Below are 18,359 nucleotides of genomic sequence, written 5' to 3'. Positions count from 1 at the left end.
TTAAAACCCCATCTCACGGTAAACTTTAGTGTACTTTAAAGGTCTGCGCCGACCACAACCCAAACTTTGCCTACTTGTAAATTAATGTTGTGGAGCCCGCATAGCTCAGTCGGTAGAGCATCAGACTTTTAATCTGAGGGTCCAGGGTTCAAGTCCCTGTTCGGGCGTGTGACGCTCATTTTGTGGAGCCACAGCTTTTGCCGTTGAGCTATCGCTTGATGAAAGTTTCATCTGGATGCACAATATGTGTACTAGGCATAAAGAAATGGCAGTACAGGCAGTCTTGTAGTCGTGGCCGAGTGGTTAAGGCGATGGACTAGAAATCCATTGGGGTCTCCCCGCGCAGGTTTGAATCCTGCCGACTGCGTCCTCCCTCTTTTTAAAATTGCAGCAGTCGTCAATTGTTTGCATTTCTATTGTTTCTTGGGAAAAGCGTTGTGCTGGTAGGAGGAGAAAAACAACAGAGTGTTCTCACTGAAGAGAAAGGGGCTTATCACAGGAAGGAACATACCACACATAGGTCACAAGGGCTGTTTCATAGCTCGCCGTGATCGTATAGTGGTTAGTACTCTGCGTTGTGGCCGCAGCGAATCCGGGTCACGGCAGGTTTTTCAAGGTGACATTGGTGTCGCACTCTGTGTTGCCATCCGTTATCTCCAGCCTTCTTTTAGTGCAGGCTGTGCTAATGGCACGTCCTGAATGTTTACGTTTCCTAAAGTGTGGAAGACTAGGGATATGATATAAGAGAAATAAGATCTTTGATGCCAGCATGCTCTGTAGATAAGTACTGATCAAGTCACGCTTCTAAGGCATGGAAGGAATCTTTTCAATTGTTGAGTGTCCATTCATTGCCACAACAGCAGAAAGACATTCTGCAGTTATCATTGATCTATTTAATGTCTCCTACATGACATGAAGTCCAAACTATTGTGTTGTACTGATGTCTACACCTACAAAAACCATAAACCCAACCTCAAAGTAACCTGTCGTGTTTTAGCAACCTCCACACCAACCATAAGCTTAAAACCCCATCTCACAGTAAACTTTAGTGTACTGTAAAGGTCTGCGCCGACCACAACCCAAACCTTGCCTACTTGTAAATTACTGTTGTGGAGCACGGATAGCTCAGTCGGTAGAGCATCAGACTTTTAATCTGAGGGTCCAGGGTTCAAGTCCCTGTTCGGGCGTGTGACGCTGATTTTGTGGAGCCACAGCTTTTGCTGTTGAGCTATCGCTTGATGAAAGTTTCATCTGGATGCACAATATGTGTACTAGGCATAAAGAAATGGCAGTACAGGCAGTCTTGTAGTCGTGGCCGAGTGGTTAAGGCGATGGACTTGAAATCCATTGGGGTCTCCCCGCGCAAGTTCAAATCCAGCTGACTACGTCCTCCCCCTTTTTAAAATTGCAGCAGTCATCAATTGTTTGCATTTCCATTGTTTCTTGGGAAAAGCTTTGTGCTGGTAGGAGCAGAAAAACAACAGAGTGTTCTCACTGAAGAGAAAGGGGCTTATCACAGGGAGGAACATATCACACATAGGTCACAACGGCTGTTTCATAGCTCGCCGTGATCGTATAGTGGTTAGTACTCTGCGTTGTGGCCGCAGCAACCCCGGTTCGAATCCGGGTCACGGCAGGTTTTTCAAGGTGACATTGGTGTCGCACTCTGTGTTGCCATCCGTTATCTCCATCCTTCTTTTAGTGCAGGCTGTGCTAATGGCACGTCCTGAATGTTTACGTTTCCTAAAGTGTGGAAGACTAGGGATATGATATAAATATGATTTAAGAGAAATAGGATCTTTGATGCCAGCATGCTGTGTAGATAAGTACTGATCAAGTCACGCTTCTAAGGCATGGAAGGAATCTTTTCAATTGTTGAGTGTCCATTCATTGCCACAACAGCAGAAAGACATTCTGCAGGTATCATTGATCTATTTAATGTCTCCTACATGACATGAAGTCCAAACTATTGTGTTGTACTTATGTCTACACCTACAAAAACCATAAACCCAACCTCAAAGTAACCTGTCGTGTTTTAGCAACATCCACACCAACCATAAGCTTAAAACCCCATCTCACAGTAAACTTTAGTGTACTGTAAAGGTCTGCGCCGACCACAACCCAAACCTTGCCTACTTGTAAAATACTGTTGTGGAGCCCGGATAGCTCAGTCGGTAGAGCATCAGACTTTTAATCTGAGGGTCCAGGGTTCAAGTCCCTGTTCGGGCATGTGACGCTCATTTTGTGGAGCCACAGCTTTTGCTGTTGAGCTATTGCTTGCTGAAAGTTTCATCTGGATGCACAATATGTGTACTAGGCATAAAGAAATGGCAGTACAGGCAGTCTTGTAGTTGTGGCCGAGTGGTTAAGGTGATTGACTAGAAATCCATTGGGGTCTCCCCGCGCAGGTTCGAATCCTGCCGACTACGTCCTCCTCCTTTTTAAAATTGCAGCAGTCGTCAATTGTTTGCATTTCCATTGTTTCTTGGGAAAAGCGTTGTGCTGGTAGGGGGAGAAAAACAACAGAGTGTTCTCACTGAAGAGAAAGGGGCTTATCACAGGGAGGAACATACCACACATAGGTCACAACGGCTGTTTCGTAGCCGTAGTCTCGTAGCTTGCCGTGATTGTATAGTGGTTAGAACTTTGCGTTGTGGCCGCAGCATCCCCGGGTTGAACGGGGTCATGTCGTGAATTCGACTTTTTATCAATTAGAAATTATCAGACCGGAGGTTTTGAATATCAGAAAATAGACTTTATTCTCCATAATAAAGCCGAGAAAGAGCAGAGCAGACCCCAGAGCATTCTGAAGTCTCTCCGGGACACCTTCTAAAGTATCTGTGTTCTCCATAATCTTTATACAGGTAATTATGACACACCCCTTTGTGTCTCTTTTTAACTCTTGACCATTTTTGAATAGGCTTTCTAGTCTAAGGGGTCCTGCTATTCTTGGCTCTCAGCCCACTAGCTCATGTCAACAGAGATGTTACAGGTCTATGTCAGCAAAGTATAGATACAACTTATGCAAAGGAACTAAGGGTTTACATACATTGTTATGATAGGATTATAACTTGATAATATGTTACTCATTCTAACTTCTGCCACATATAGCTTCATACAAGTATTTAACATATGATCAGTGCTTTACATATTCAGTTATTCTACACAATCAGCCATTCAGTAATAGCCTTCTCCTAGTGTTGCTTCTGTGCAGGCATACTCATATTACACAGTATTTTTAACACATGCTGGCATGTTTGCTGCAAACACTACATACATTTTGAGAAGAGAAAATTAACTGCTTTACACTTAGAAAATACTACACACTGAGAGAATAGAAATCTTCTTCAATCCCTCCTCTTAAGACTTTAGTCTTAATATTATTGTCTTTAAACCCAAAGTGCAATTTCATAATCCAGTTCTCTTAATTACCTCTATCTAGTGACTGATATAAGCCACATAGCTGTTATCAATTGACTAGATTATGCCACTGTACCTTGACAGAAGTCCAGCCAAACATCTCCCCTCTCTTTTGATTTGAAGGAAGTAAAAGACTGTACTCTGTTTTTTCTCTTAACACATCACAGACAACAATGTTTTAAGCATAAGTATTCAGTTGGTTCAGTGCTAGCTGCTGGTTTTCACACTCATGTAGCATATACTGAAGTGATATTATATATAGGTACCATAAAAGCAATATGCAAACAAATTCAATATGCAAACATAAAAAGCATCAAATGTTGATCTTGATCTTTGGTCATCCTTGTTTCTCTTCTTCTAAGCTACCAGCATCTTCACTTGACTTTAATAGATGTTAATGGAGATGTGTGGTTAAGAGTCTGAGTTTTGAAATCTGCAGTTGTGCATTCATCATGCCTTGACATGTGGCACTGCTGTATGTGGTATTCAGGCACATTATCAGAATCACTCTTTACTTTGTTCTGATTAACTTCTCCTTCCACACGTTGCACTTAGTAGTTTAGAGCTTTAGAATATTCAGGCTCCTCTGTTTCCAGTCAGCTTTCCCTTGCTGGAGTTGTTTCCTTTCGCTCCTTTAAGGCATTGGTACCCCATTAATGGCATCCACTTTGGCAGCTGTTGGATTTGCCCTCATCCAGATATGGTCCTTTCCTCCTGAGCTCTCTCCTTTTTCCAGAACATCCACAGATAGACTTGATCAGCTGGACTATTTGGACCTTGTATCTCTGCTCTCTCACATGGCTCCTTTCTGGTTTCCTGCACAGATATCGCTTTGCACATGGCAATTAATTGTTTCTTCATAAAAGTCCCTACTGCATTAGACATCTTTGCAAACCATTCAAAGAGGTTATGTGCAAGGTTATAGGTGAGATTATATGCAAGGTTTTTGTGCAAAGTTTCATGTGGTTTCATGTTGTTTCTTGCAAGGGTCGACCCAATAGTAGTTCATGCGATGCGGTGTTAGATGCCTGTTTCTGTCAGTTTTCATGCCATCACTCACCAATGCAACTGTTAACACATTAATCCCATTAAGTTTATTATTTTCATCAAGCTTTGGCCTTGATGGATCATCTTCATCTCTTTCAGCCATTTCTGGTAATTGAGCATAATACAATTACTCTCTCTTTTGCTTTATTCACAATTTTTCATACTCCTTTAGATGTTTTTATTTATTAATCACTTATTAACTTTGATTTTAATTTCTTTATGAATGCAAACCTTTTATGAACTTATTTCTGCTGATGTTTTAAATCCTTGGAAGTACTTCTTTCGTCACAAATGAATAACTGTTCCTGCTTCATAATTTGCTTCTGGTACCATCTCCAATCATCTACTCATCATAGTTTCTCAACTGTGCTTGTTTACAGAATAATTCTCTATCCAGTCAACACCAAAAACAGTCATCATCTCTCACTGTTTGGAGCAATGGTCTCCAGTCAAGTCTTTTAATTGAACTAGATCTTTGTGAAGCTGTAGATAATCACCCACATATTGTGACAGTGTCCATCCTAAGATCTTCTCCCTAATTTTAACCCTTATGCATTCTGGTGTATACAGTATTTGCTAGTCATCAGCCTACACAAGTACAAACAAGTTTCTACCCTCCTCTGGTATTTACCTAAAATAAACTCAATAGAAACTAAGCACTTAATATATTTACCACCCAAAAGAACATATCTCCACATACAATATGAACTTCAGCTGGAAAATCTTCTCCTATTGATTACTCCTAAATCATATTATCAACATTAAGCCTCTTTTATCTGTCTTGATTAACCATTTATTTTAATTAGCAAATTAACTTCAATTAAACATTATTAGTTACTTATAATTTATTACTCCTTTAAATTCAAATAGAAATGTCTAGGACAGATTGTATATTACAGTAAATGTTTCTATTAATGCTCCTATTTTTACACTTTTTGAAAGAGTTTTATACCTATTTCAGCATCTAGTGTTTTTCTTTCTGCGCAGATCTACATCTGATTTAATTTTAACCCTCACTATGCTGGCTGATTTTATCTGCATCTCAGTCCTGTAATGACAATCATTTAGTTGGAACTTGACACTTCTTTCTTTTACTAATCGATTTTCTGAGCTATATATTAATTCTTTTTTGTCTTTTAAGTTATTTTCTTTTGGTTCATAATTATTTCCTGAGTCATTCCCCTCAAATTAGTTGTTCATACAATTTTGATGCACTTTTTTTATCATCTGACTAAAACTTACTGTATGTATTGTAAATTTCTGTTTGCTCTGTTTTAACTATTATTCCTTATTAATTCCTTATATTGTTTTCTTAAACACTTTTCTCTTTCAATTTTTCTTATAGCAATTTAGAACTGTTACTTTCTGACCTTATGTCCTATGAATTTTATTTCAACTTGTTATTTTAATCTTCTCTTTAACTATAAATAATTTTTCTAGATTTGAATCTCTTTCCAGTTTTCAATATCCAATCTTGATTTAGGCCATTCACAATAAGATTATGCTAAGATATTTCCCTTACCTAATATTAACTTAAATACACAGCAAATTCATTGGTGTTAAATTTCAAGTGTTGTGGTAATTCAGAGTAAAGTGTTAAAATTCTAGAGTTAGATAAAGGTAAAATAACCCTCTCGGCATTAGAAGCTGATTTGCCTCTTTGTAATACAGAGTAACATGTATCTACCTTTGTAGAAAACCCTTGTAATTGAGAAACTAATCAGAGTGTCTGAAATCTCACCACACCCTCATTCACCTGGCCCTTAAATTAGTCAGTTTAGTCCACTAGACAGAGTGAATGACCACAAATAAGTGAATTCAGACACCTGCTGTTGAACACCTGCTGTTAACAAGCACAATCACTGAAGGAATAAGAAATTGAAGGAAGAAATAAAACTACAGACACAGCCTCACACCAAACCAACTGAATTAAAACAGAGGATTAAACAACTCCATTAAATAATAGCATAAGCAGCTTCACTGATTACAGTTTGACTTCATTTCTGTAAGAATATTTGACAATGAACAGAGGTTTATATTTTTTTATTAAAAAATATTTCATTTGACCTCACCATCATGGAGATCAGAGGCTGCTTATTTGAGCTCTTGAAGCTTTACTCTTATATCCTAATATTTCTCTGAATGCTATAGCCATGTTTCTAAAACTCATTAGCTATAGCAAGAAAGGTCAAGAGAAACTATACTGTTTATGCTTAATTGTTATAGATTTAATTTTAGGTGTTTATTAAGCTGATTCATAAAGATATGCAAATATAGTTGTATTAAAACTGCATGGGACATTACTACTGGTAGTCTGCGGCTCTTCATAGAAGATTCAACAAATAATTAGGATGCAATTAATAATTAGAGTGTCATGCACTAAACATTCAAGCTCCAGATTACTCTTTATGACACACAGGGATCAAGAATCAGGATATGAACCTCAACCGTGGTTGCTAAAAAAAAAAAAAAAATAGCTGCATAGTTCATGCCGCAATGCATGCTGGGTGCCAGCATAGTACAAAGCTCCCAGCATGCATTGCTGCATGAATAAATAATGCAGCTTTATGTTCTTACAATCTCTTTCTTTTCCTGTATTTTGTGTTGTTTTTGGGAGGTGATATTTCAGTAGAGTTTTTTTACTTGATTTTTTATTTTTTTGTTTGTCACCATCCATGAGATTCAAAGACTAATTGTTGATGTCTGTGTGTTTTTAAGTTCTGCCATAGATCAAACATTCTCATTGTAAATATTGTTTTTATTTTATATTATTGGAGCTTCAGTGATTCCATATATGTATATTATGTATTTCTCACACATAACTAATATGATACTGAACTAGAAAACAAGCAGGAAAGGATGGTTATGTTAACATCAATAATCTCTTTAGACTGATACTTTAATTTTCTTTAGGCTTTCTAAGCTATATGTATAAATAGTGTAATTACACTAACTATAGCAGCCTTAATAAAATACATATATATATATATATAGTAAGAAGTTGAAGAGCTTGAAAGCAGACTCTGTCCTCCATCATGGTGACTTTAAATGAACAACAGAAATTTCATTAAGAGCTTTTGTTCACATGACAGAAATCAAGTCAAAGGTCAGTAATAGGTGAAGCTCCATAATAAGTTGTTTAATTTGATGAGTTTTTTTTTAAAGATGTTGATAAATAACATTTTTTATTGTGTAATTTGTTTTATTTTTATTGATTATTATTTTATTTAGAGTTTTTTTTCTCTCAGTTGATTTCATCTTTGGTTTTGGCTTGTGTTTTTCTGTCCTTCAGTGATTCTGCTTGTTAACAGTTGTTCATCAATAATTCTCAATCCTCCGTTAATTAGACACTTAATTGTCTCATTAACTTCATCACTGTCTGAGTGTTCAACCCTCTGTAGTGAGGACACTAGTTAGGATTTTGCTGTGGAATTTAAGGCTTACGTGTGTTCAAATAAAAAATACAGACTATGGGATTTGTTTTTAACGGAAATATTCTGGAAACGAATGTATTTAAGAATGTAAAATGTTTAAAACAGCAGATTACTGGCAACCACTGCTGCCAGTATTTTGACATACATTTAACAGATATTTTACACAATAAGAGTTTGCTAATTAACACTCTGGGTGTTAAAAATTTTAACACTTTCAAAAATGTTATTTTAACACTTATAGTGGTTCCCATATAAACACTGAGGGAGTGTTAATTTGAACTCTAAGGTAGTTAAATCTACCAAATCTAAAATTTGCAGTGTGAGATCGATAAAAAAATACAGACTGTTGAATGTGTTTTTAACAGAAATATTCTGTAAACTGAATTTATGAATGTGAAAAACAGCAGATTACTGGTAACCACAGCTGCTGGTATTTTTCCGTAAAATCTCAAAATGAAAAAAAAAGAAAGAAAAACAGCAAAACGGTTTTTGTGTCACCATTGTGGAGGATAATAGCGTCTCTGTTCAAGTCCAAGATGAACTGAGAGTATTTGATGTTATGCTGTATCTTCTTTTGTTTAAAGGTAACTGTGTAGTTACTAATGCAGTCAAAATCTGTTTGCTACTTGCAATCACACATGAAAACATTATTGCATCTAAAGACTACATTTTTTTGCATTAAGCTATGATTTTGTAAAATGAACAATGTATTAGTTCATGAAATATGGTTATTTTTTGTAAATTTATACAGTTATATAAATATTCCATGTTTTTCACAAAAAGGTTCTGGCAACCACAGCTGCTGGTATTTTTTCGGAAATTTAACAGATATTTTACACAATAAGAGTTTGCTAATTAACACTCTCTTGGTGTTGACAATGTTAACACTTTCAAAAGTGTTATTTTTAACACTTATAGTGGTTCCCATATAAACTCTGAGGGAGTGTTAATTTTAACTCCAAGGTAGTTAAATCTACTATCTAAAATTTGCTGTGTACTTAATTCCATTCTTATTTATTCTCCAAATTATTTATTGCCTTATCAAAAGCTTTTTCTTTTTCTTTAGTTAGTCTCCTGCATTGTAATTTATCATTCTATGTTTAAGGAGTTTATGATTAAACCTATTAAAACTTAAACCTAAATTATTTAACATTCATCATAAAATATCATTCAATATTTAAAGTTTCACCCTGAAATTATAACACTTATAACACTTTTTCTTACTTAAAAATTTGCATGATAATAATTTCTTTCAAATTCACAGGAGTATGATTTGATACAAGAATGGGTAGCTACACTTTTGTTCTTAATTTTTCTTCTTATAGTTATTCTACACAATCAGTAACTCAGCCTTCTCCTAGTGTTGCTCCTGTGCAGGCATACTCATCTTACACAGTATTTTTAACACATGCTGGCATGTTTGCTGCAAACACTACATACATTTTGTGAAGAGAAAATTAACTGCTTTACACTTAGAAAATACTTCACACTGAGTGAATAAAATCTTCTTTAAAGTTATATACAGAAGAAAGACCTTGATACTCTTAATGTGGAGACGGACAAAGGTGCCTTTAATAAGGTCAAGTGGCCAGAATTTGGAGAAAATAATTCAACCTATTTTTCTTAATTCAGAAAAGAGAAGAGGAGAGCAGAAAAGGACATCAACCCTTGATATTAATGGTCACCTCATCTCAGATAAAGGAACAATATTAAAGTTCGTATATGAGTTTTCCCAGTCTTACTTCTTCCTTTCAGCCAAATTGCTCTAATCAATTCTTTTGTAATGTTCAGTCATTTATTCCAACCATTAGTGACGATCATCATGATGTTTGTGAGAGTGTAATAACTGTAGAGGAATTGGACACTATATTGTCCACCAGGTGGCTCTGTTGTGCATAATTTTTTACACATTTTTGTATTTAGTTAAGTTTGGTTTCTAGTGATAAAGAAATTTTCATTTTGTTGTAACTGTAGAGGAAAAAAGTGTTTTCCTGTACATTTTAAATTGATAATTTCTCAAAGTGTAAAATTCTAAGAGATTATGTGTGTAATTGTGTATAAATTGTCAAATTTACCAAATGTAATTACAGAAATTATTAAGAAAATAATTCATTCGATCTCACAATGCTGCTCTGTATTGATGAGGGGGTCGAATGTGCAGTAAAGCCAGAAGACAACGTGTTTGTGTTAAATTGTCTTCTGCAGGACTAAATAAAGTGGAGGAAAGCAGCGCTTGGTGTCATTTGAAGTTATTGAGTGAAAAGCAGATCAGTTACAAATGGTAATACACAGGTCTGTGCTTATAAACATATAATGTACTGATGTATAGTAACGTGTCATTTGTTTGTTTCGGTTGTCTTCATTTTAATGGTTTTTAATTTGTTTTTGATTCTGGGGTCTTTCTGGGGACGCACTGCGACTACTAGCCCGACAGTGGAAACGCAACATAATTTTGGCCTCATTACTCATCTCCCGGGCGATTGGCCCGGTCCGTTAAAAGCCCTGGCTCGCACTGGCCCGATAGTGGAAATGCAGCTACTGGCACTTCCCTGCCAACACTTCAAGAACTGTACTCTTCCAGAGTGAGTAAAAGGACTCGCAAAATCACTCTGGATGCCTCATTTGATGTTTGATAAGTAAATTAATAAACAATTCGCAAGTGTGGAATGTGCACAAATATGGTTATCGGTTCATAATAGGTTGAAACACATTGTTAGATTTTGCTGTATTTGGCTTAACCGTTCCTGCATGTCTTGTCAATGTATAGAATGTTACGTGTTGGTTTCATTTGAGGATTGAACCCAGTTTCTTGGACTCAAAGCTGGGGCTTTTCCCAGCTGAGCTAACTCCTCAACATATGAACCCAAGAGCACAAAATTAAAAAGGGAACTTGAGGCGTTTAGTTTCAGAAACAACTGATCTTTATTTGAAAAATAGAATACAAAGTACAACAGAAATGACGGAAGCAGAGCTTCCAGTGAACAGGCAAAACAAATCTGACACAAGGGTAAAAAAAACAACAACAACAATAAAAATAAAGTGTCACTTAGCTTCTCAAGAGAATTGGGAGAGCACTGGGCAGTAATGGCTCAAGACTGAACACACTAGCTTTTTACACACAAACTTTTATAGGGCAAAACACAGGTGTTGCTAATCTAGCTTGAGTGGTGGCACACAGTAGATGGGAAGAGGAGGAATACAGCTTAATTAATTTTTACATAGATGACTTTAATACATAAAATAAGTAAGCTGACCAAAGCTCTTACGGGGAGAAGACTTTATCGAAGACAATGAATAGTGCAGTTCCTCAGCAGCGATGTTAACTCATTGGTAACTTAACCCAAAGTGAGACATTACTTTATAACAAAGGATGTAACCCTCGGAGATCAGCCTACTTCTTTGGTTGGGTCACAACTCTTGAGTTCCTGTAGGTCATTTGGTTCACACCTTTTCAGATGCAAATACTTGTTTGCATATGAAACAAGTCATACAATCTATCAACATATAGAGTTATTTTGGGTTCTTGAAGCCCTGCAGGTGTTCAAAGGGTTTCATCTTCAGAAAACTTGATATGTATTCAAAAGTTCACACTTGTCCTGGTAAGAAACTCTGGTTATTTATAGTGAGTCAGGAATCATCTGATTGGTAAATCATGTGTTGGCTAATGCAGGACCAGCCGTAGACAATCATAAGCATGTGATCCTCTCAAAAGAAGTATAAATAAACTTCACTTGGATGGACAGCCAAACTACATGAAAAAGCTGCCGTTTTGAATATACCAGTGTTTGTGTGGACAAGGCCTCAATTTTGGGGACTCTGCTATCCAATGTGAAGCTTTAGGTGAGTGTTGAGGCTTCTTTTACTTTTAAAGCCCTTTCCACATTCACTGCATCTAAAAGGGTCCTCTCCTGAGTTAATCTTCCTGATGTGTTTCCTGATGGAGTCTTTGCGTGTGAGACTCTTTTCACACTGATCACATGTCAACACTATGGTTCCAGTGTGATTATCCATGAGGTTCTTGAGGCTAGCTTTGGTTGTGAAGCGCTTTCCACACTGAGCACATGTAAACGGCTTCTCTCCAGTGTGAGTTTTCATGTGGTGTTTGAGTGTGCTTTTATGTGGGAAAGTTTTCCCACACTCTGTGCATCTGTAAGGTTTCTCTCCAGTATGAATCCTCATGTGGTTGTCACGAATTGTTTTTTGAGTAAACCTTTTCCCACACTGTGTGCATGTGTGAGGTTTTTCTCCAGTGTGAATCCTCATGTGGATGTTAAGGTCATGTTTTTGAGAAAAATGTTTCCCACAGTGTGTGCAAATAAAACTTCTGTCTCCAGTGTGTGTTCTCATGTGGACTTCAAGGGTGCAATTTTGCTTAAAACTCTTTCCACACTGGATGCAAGAGTACGGCCTCTCCCCAGTGTGAATTCTCATGTGCGCTGCAAAGTTTCCTGATTGGTAAAAGCTTTTTCCACACTGTTGGCATGTATACGGCCTCTCTCCAGTGTGAATTCTCATGTGCACCGCAAAGTTTCCTGGATGATAGAAGCTTTTTTTACACTGTTGGCATGTGTACGGCCTCTCTCCAGTGTGAATTCTCATGTGGGTTGTAAAGCCTTGTTTATAAGTAAAACTCTTTCCACACTGTTCGCAGGTGTAAGGCCTCTCCTTCGTGTGAACTCTCATGTGAACATCAAGGTTTGCCTTTTGAGTGAAACTCTTTCCACACTGTTTACAACTGAAAGGCTTCTCTCCAGTGTGAATTCTCATGTGGTTTTCAAAGCCTTGTATGTGACCAAAACTCTTTCCACACTGTTCGCAAGTGTAAGGTTTCTCCCTAGTGTGAACATCAAGGTTTGACTTTTGACTAAAACTCTTTCTACTCTGTTTACTGCCGAAATTACACGCAGATTTGGATTTCCGAGGTCTTCCACGTGATGAAGTTTTTTTAGTCAGTGTAGGTTTTTCATCAGTCGTTATTTCTTGGGGTTTCTCTTCCATTTCATTCTGTTCATGAGCCTCTTCTTTCAACACCATCAGATCTTAAAAAACAAAACAAAAAAAAAAAAAACTGTTAACTTTAGTACGAAGACACAAAGTGACAAGCAAAAGATGGATGTTTCATCAAGATATTAAAATGAGTTTACCATTTACTCTGCGTCATGTGGTTTTAAACATTTCCTTTCTTATGGAACACAAAGTAAGCCAGCATTTTTTTTACAATATCTTCTTTTGTGTTCAACAGAATCCAGAAACTCGTAAAGGTTTAAAACCACATGTAAAACATGAGAGTAAAATGGTATCCCTTTAAAGAGTTCCTTTTATGAACCTTTTTTTACAAGATGTAAAATAAGTCTTTGGTGTTCTCAGAATGCGTCTGAGGTTTTAGTTCAAAATCAGATTATATACCTTGAAGAAAATATCATTTTGGCGGTCAGAGGAAAACCAAGCTCTTTTTGTGCCTGTGGCTTTAAATGCAGATGATCAAATGCACTCGCTCTAGATTATTCATGTTGTGTTCCCTCATATGCATCTTCCACTGGATTTAAACATTTGTAACTTGCTTGGAAGACCTGATTGAGACAAATACTGCATGTTCATAGCAAGTACACATAACTTACGCCTATATTTCTGAGTTTGAATTATTGTAGATAAATTATGTTATATAACAAATGTTTTCCAGTACTGGGTTGCAGCTGGAAGGGCATTCACAGTTTAAATAGAAATGCTGGAGAAGTTAGTTGTTCATTCCGCTGTTGCGACCCCTAATGAATAAAGGGACTAAGCCGAAGGAAAATGAATGAATGAGCACATGCAAATGCTTAATGCCACGTTTGCTGTAAACTGGAGTGATGATGAGATGGCAAGATTACATACTTTACTACTTCATTTCATTTATTTCAAAAGTTTACACTTAACGAGCCTGGGGCTCCCATTTGCAAGACGAAAGGGGAGTTCTCAAGAACTCTTCTGTAGTAGCTAATGAACAGAAAGTGATTGCTCTTAAGAGATAACTACTTACTAGATGCCGATTTGGATTAGTCAAGTAACTTAAGTTGCATGTTTTTAGACAGTGGAAAGAAAACCCATGTGAGCACCGGGAGAATGTGTAAACTCTGCACAGAAACGTCATGAGGCAACAGTGCTAAAAACGCAAAAAACATCTTGGTGTGTGTGGGTCTTTACACTGTTTTCAGGATCTAAAAATTCATTCTGTAAAAAAAGTCTCAAGCAAAAAGATTCCAATGGCGGCGCCTGCTGGTACATAAAGAATATGATCAATACTGACGAACTTCACACTCAGATGTTTGCATATCATCAGCATGCTGTAATCCATTTCTTAAGCAGCAAAAGTCATTTTTAAACTAGTTTGTTGGCCAGTTGTAGTTAGTGCAATGCTAAACGTTATTATTCCACTATAATTTGTTTTGTCTCATGTCGTCTCACAAAATCGTCATATAATTTAGAATACTGTAGTTCAATGTTTTAAAATAATAATTATTTTTTGTGTCCATTTTATCCAGCATATTTAAAATTAGGGCATCTACGTTTTCTGACATACTTTAAACCAGGGTTAAAATTTTTGACTCAAGAAGGGCTAAAGTATAAGGAATTTTTCAAATACCCCAGATGGAAAAGGGTTTTATTTGCCCTATATATAATTATATTATATATAAAAATTAATAAATACATTTAATAATACAATAATAAATTCATATAAAAACACAGTATTTTATATATTTCTCAGCAAAAAAAAAAAATTATATTGTGTAAAAACAAGCTTTACTTGTATCCGTACACTTTTTCCAACCTAAACTTTTTTAAAATGTAAAAAAAAATTTTAAAAAAATAAACAAAGGTTTTAAATGTTTTAAAACTATAATTAACTAAATCTTTGCACAATAATCTGTCCAGGTCAATGTCCTCAGCAGTAAATACAAGGAGCACATTTATGCAAATATTATTGTAAGGAAAATAATTAAACCATTATGATAAACCGAGTTAAAATGACAATTTTGAATAAAAAGTTTTATTGAGATGGATTGCTGGTGATTGAATGGGTTTTGGCCAGATTGGGTAGCAAAACATGAACAAAGGAAAATTAAGACTTGTTTAAAAAGACTTAAGACCTACAACACAATATTTCAGTAAATTTAAGAGTTTTTAAGGCATTTTTAGATTTAGATTTTGGAATTTAAGACATTTTAAGACCCTGCGAAACACTTTTTTTAAACACAATAGCCCTGGTAATTAGTTATTATAATAATGATTTAATTCTAACTCTAGCCAAAACTATCACTGTAATAGCAGATATCTTCTATGAGAATACTGTTGGTCAAATAGCGTCAGCTCAGTTAAACTTTTTTAATTGATTGTTTTTATTTATTTTATATAGTACCAGTGCTCTAGGATGCTTTACAAACAGTAGGAGAACAAGAAAAGCAATAACCTTAAGAAGGTAGAGAAAATAGGAGACTAATAATACATAAAATAATGACAAAAAACATGAGAACAAGTGACAAGAAAGAAACTCATTCTGTCTTTTAATGAGTGCTTTTGTGCATTTAAGAGAACTAGGCAGCACACTCAGGGCTGCAAGATGGATTTAATTTAGTATTCTTATTATTAAAATATATCTGAATGAGGATCAAATGACTGCGTTGGTCTTTGAGAATAAAAGTCAACCTGTTTGTTCCTGCAGATCTTCCTGTTTGACTGTGAATGTTTCTTCAATCTTCAGGTCTTCACTTTCTACTTTAATAAATGCCATCTTTATAACAGTGTGTAGATCAGTCGCTTCAGCAGGAGTTTTTCTCTGAGTTTGGACACTTTATCCTGTTTAAAATGAACAAAACAGAAATAACAGAAATAAGATAACTTCTCTTCAACACTTGCTTCAAATGAGCAGATTAAAGCTAGTACTTTATTTCTTACATATATTGATGTAAATTTAGAATGGACTAACATTAAATTAGACCTTCATTAAAACACTTATTACACACTGTTACATCTCTGTAACTTTTTTGAAACTTTATTCAGGTATGTTCTTAATCGTGTTGTTTGTTTCATTTACTTTATTGTCTGCTTACAGCAACGTGTAAATAGAGGTAAAATTGGTTTTATATTCGCAAATTCTGACTTTCCCCTTAATATAATTTCATAAAAAGTATTATTTTCAAGCTCTGAATAGTGAAATCATATTAGCAGCCAATGACTATCAAAGTACAACATTGTTCACAGTCAAATAAATAGTGCTAATGTTGTTTTCAAGTTATACTTGCATGCTAATTCAGATCTAATATTCAAAGTAACATGGTAAACAATATAGAGACTTCTAAATGAACGAATGTGTGAATAGAAAACCAACTTTACCTCTATAACGTGTAGCACTTTTTTGCACAAGACAAATTTCCTCTCAGGGACAAAAAGTTTATCCTATCTTTATTCAAACAATAGATCTCATTACTGTGAGTAAAATAGTACTTAGTTGTATAAAATGTTAAAATAATATTGTCAACAGCAGGTACATAATTTAGCACTGAATGAAAAAAAAACCTTAATCAATCGCTTTATATAAGGGTAAACGCTTTAAAACAAACCTTTCTCCAGTTAAATCACAGCGCGGGAGCGGTGCATGCTTATGACGTCACACACCACGCCAAAATAAAAGTCTTTTTTTTGCCACTTACTGTAGCAGTCATGACTTATTGACACATTTCTCCCTCCACTTTCTGACATACACAGACACACGTATTTGGAGTTAATCAAATCCTCTACTCTAAACATTTTAAGACAATTTAAAAAACGTGTTTAATCACTAAGTCGAAGTGTTTAAAGCAAAAAATCTCAACGTTCTAAAATGTATAACAAATAATCTGATGGGTGTTTTAAGCTGAAACTTTACAGACGTAAAAGACTTATCTTAAATTATGAAAGGGAGGTAAAATAGGTGCCCTTCAAATAAAAACTATTCATTACTACTACATGTTTTAACTAGTCATTCCTTATAATATATATTTTTTCTCTGCGTTTGGACACTTTATCCTGTAAAAATTAACAAAGCAATAAAAATGTCCTGTTTAAAATAAATAAAACAATGAACAGACACAAAATAACTTCTTTTCAACACTTGCTTCAACAGTTTCTTTATATGAGAGTGATTAACAAAAATAAATCAGGTAAGTGCGAGCAAGAAAAAATAGCCACAAATAAGCTGATTAAAACTAGTAACATTATTCTATTTCTTATATATAGTGATGTATATTTAGAATAGAATGACATTATGCAATTAAAAAAATTAAACCTTCATTAAAACACTTATTACACACTTTACTGTTGCTTTATTTAAACTTTAACAAGTGTTGTTAATTATTTTGTTTGTATTATTTATTTAATTGTCTGCTTACAGCAACGTTGTAGCACTCTTTTGCACAAGACAAGAATTTCTTCTCGGGGACAAAAAAGTTTATCCTATCTTATTCAAACAATAGACCTTATTGTGAGTAAAATACTACTTTATTTGTATAAAGGTTAAAATATTGTAAACAGCAGGTACATCTAGCATTAAATGAACAACCTGAAATTTTAATAAGTCGGTTTACATCGGTGTAAAAGCTTTAAAACAAACCTTTCTCCAGTTGAATCACAGTGCGGGAGCGGCGCAGCTATATGACCACGCCAAAATAAAAGTCTTTTTTTTTGTTTAGCTTATCCCCCTACTTTGTCATGAATTATTGATACATTTTCCACTTTATACTTTATCTGCTTGCTGTTTTGTATTTAAGACCATCAATCTTTATGTTAATTGAAAAAAAAGCATTTACCCCCCAGATCTTCACCTTCAGGTAGGTTGATAGGAGGTTGCATTTTCTTTAAATGATTGCATTTCTTTATCCATAGCTTTAACTCATTCACTTGCATTCAACTGATGTTGCCACCTCTTTCTATGTTTGAATGGGGAAACATCAAATTCTTCAAAACTGCCTGCCAGGTTCCAACCTATATATGTAATAGGTTGAAACTTAACTAGGTTAACTTGGGTTGAAACTGGGCTACAGTCCATTTGTCAGGATAAAAACAATATTCATAACCAAATAAACAAACAAACAAAAAACTAAATAAAAAGTTGTAAAGAACCTTTTAAAAATGACTGAAGAACTTTAATACAACGTTGAACAGTGCATCCACGCATGTTTAGATTTTACATTTTATAATGTTAGCATTCAGATATTATTTGAGTGTAAATTCAGAATGTGCAACTCACCTTTCCAGTCTTCAATAAAGAAGTGGGATGAGAAATGGCCTCAGTGGGCTTTTCTTTGTAGGTTGTTGGTAATAATCCCAATGTAGGAATCAACAATAGTAGTTTGTCCTCCAAAGTTGTTCTCTTTACTTAGCAAAATAAGCCAATGACGTTTCTGTTAGGAACCCAGAATATATAGAAACAACCCTGCTGAGCTA

General features: G+C 35.4%; 3 protein-coding genes and 4 non-coding genes across 11 annotated transcripts in view; 5 read left to right on the top strand and 2 right to left on the bottom strand.

The window, feature by feature from the left end:
* The window catches only part of LOC137491106 (uncharacterized), a 421,384-nt gene that overhangs the window by 149,882 nt on the left and 253,143 nt on the right, over positions 1 to 18,359 (top strand). The gene's annotated exons all lie outside the window — the stretch shown is intronic.
* The window catches only part of LOC141381800 (uncharacterized), an 887,475-nt gene that overhangs the window by 693,840 nt on the left and 175,276 nt on the right, over positions 1 to 18,359 (bottom strand). The window lies entirely within an intron of this gene.
* trnas-aga (transfer RNA serine (anticodon AGA)) lies at positions 286 to 367 on the top strand. Its single transcript has one exon. It is a non-coding gene; the product is annotated as a tRNA-Ser (tRNA).
* trnas-uga (transfer RNA serine (anticodon UGA)) lies at positions 1,306 to 1,387 on the top strand. Its single transcript has one exon. It is a non-coding gene; the product is annotated as a tRNA-Ser (tRNA).
* trnah-gug (transfer RNA histidin (anticodon GUG)) lies at positions 1,565 to 1,636 on the top strand. Its single transcript has one exon. It is a non-coding gene; the product is annotated as a tRNA-His (tRNA).
* trnak-uuu (transfer RNA lysine (anticodon UUU)) lies at positions 2,157 to 2,229 on the top strand. Its single transcript has one exon. It is a non-coding gene; the product is annotated as a tRNA-Lys (tRNA).
* On the bottom strand, positions 10,805 to 18,309 carry LOC110439525 (uncharacterized). 4 transcript variants are annotated; one of them, XM_087250139.2, is made up of 3 exons: positions 16,499 to 18,309; positions 15,585 to 15,734; positions 10,805 to 12,940 (listed from the first exon to the last, which is right to left on the bottom strand). In XM_087250139.2, exons 2-3 carry the CDS (start codon positions 15,667 to 15,669, stop codon positions 11,721 to 11,723), a joined length of 1,305 nt encoding a protein of 434 aa, XP_087106265.1. In that variant the 5' UTR covers positions 15,670 to 15,734; positions 16,499 to 18,309; the 3' UTR covers positions 10,805 to 11,720. The 4 variants fall into 4 exon arrangements, with proteins under 4 accessions (XP_087106265.1, XP_087106264.1, XP_087106267.1 ...); XM_087250138.1 differs by having other exon boundaries at positions 18,163 to 18,309; XM_087250141.2 differs by having other exon boundaries at positions 17,527 to 17,573.

Source organism: Danio rerio, chromosome 4, assembly GCF_052040795.2.
Source record: "Danio rerio strain M-AB ecotype USA chromosome 4, GRCz13ab, whole genome shotgun sequence".
Taxonomy (NCBI): domain Eukaryota; kingdom Metazoa; phylum Chordata; class Actinopteri; order Cypriniformes; family Danionidae; genus Danio; species Danio rerio.
This window is presented reverse-complemented; position numbering and strand designations above follow the sequence as displayed.

What these genes read in the sequence shown, in the direction of transcription:
- LOC110439525 (XM_087250139.2), bottom strand. Translation starts at nt 15,669, where the DNA reads ATGGCATTTATTAAAGTAGAAAGTGAAGACCTGAAGATTGAAGAAACA. An exon ending in AGATCTGCAGGAACAAACAG is followed by an intron (nt 12,941 to 15,584) that starts GTTGACTTTTAT and finishes TTGTTTTTTAAG; the next exon opens with ATCTGATGGTGTTGAAAGAA.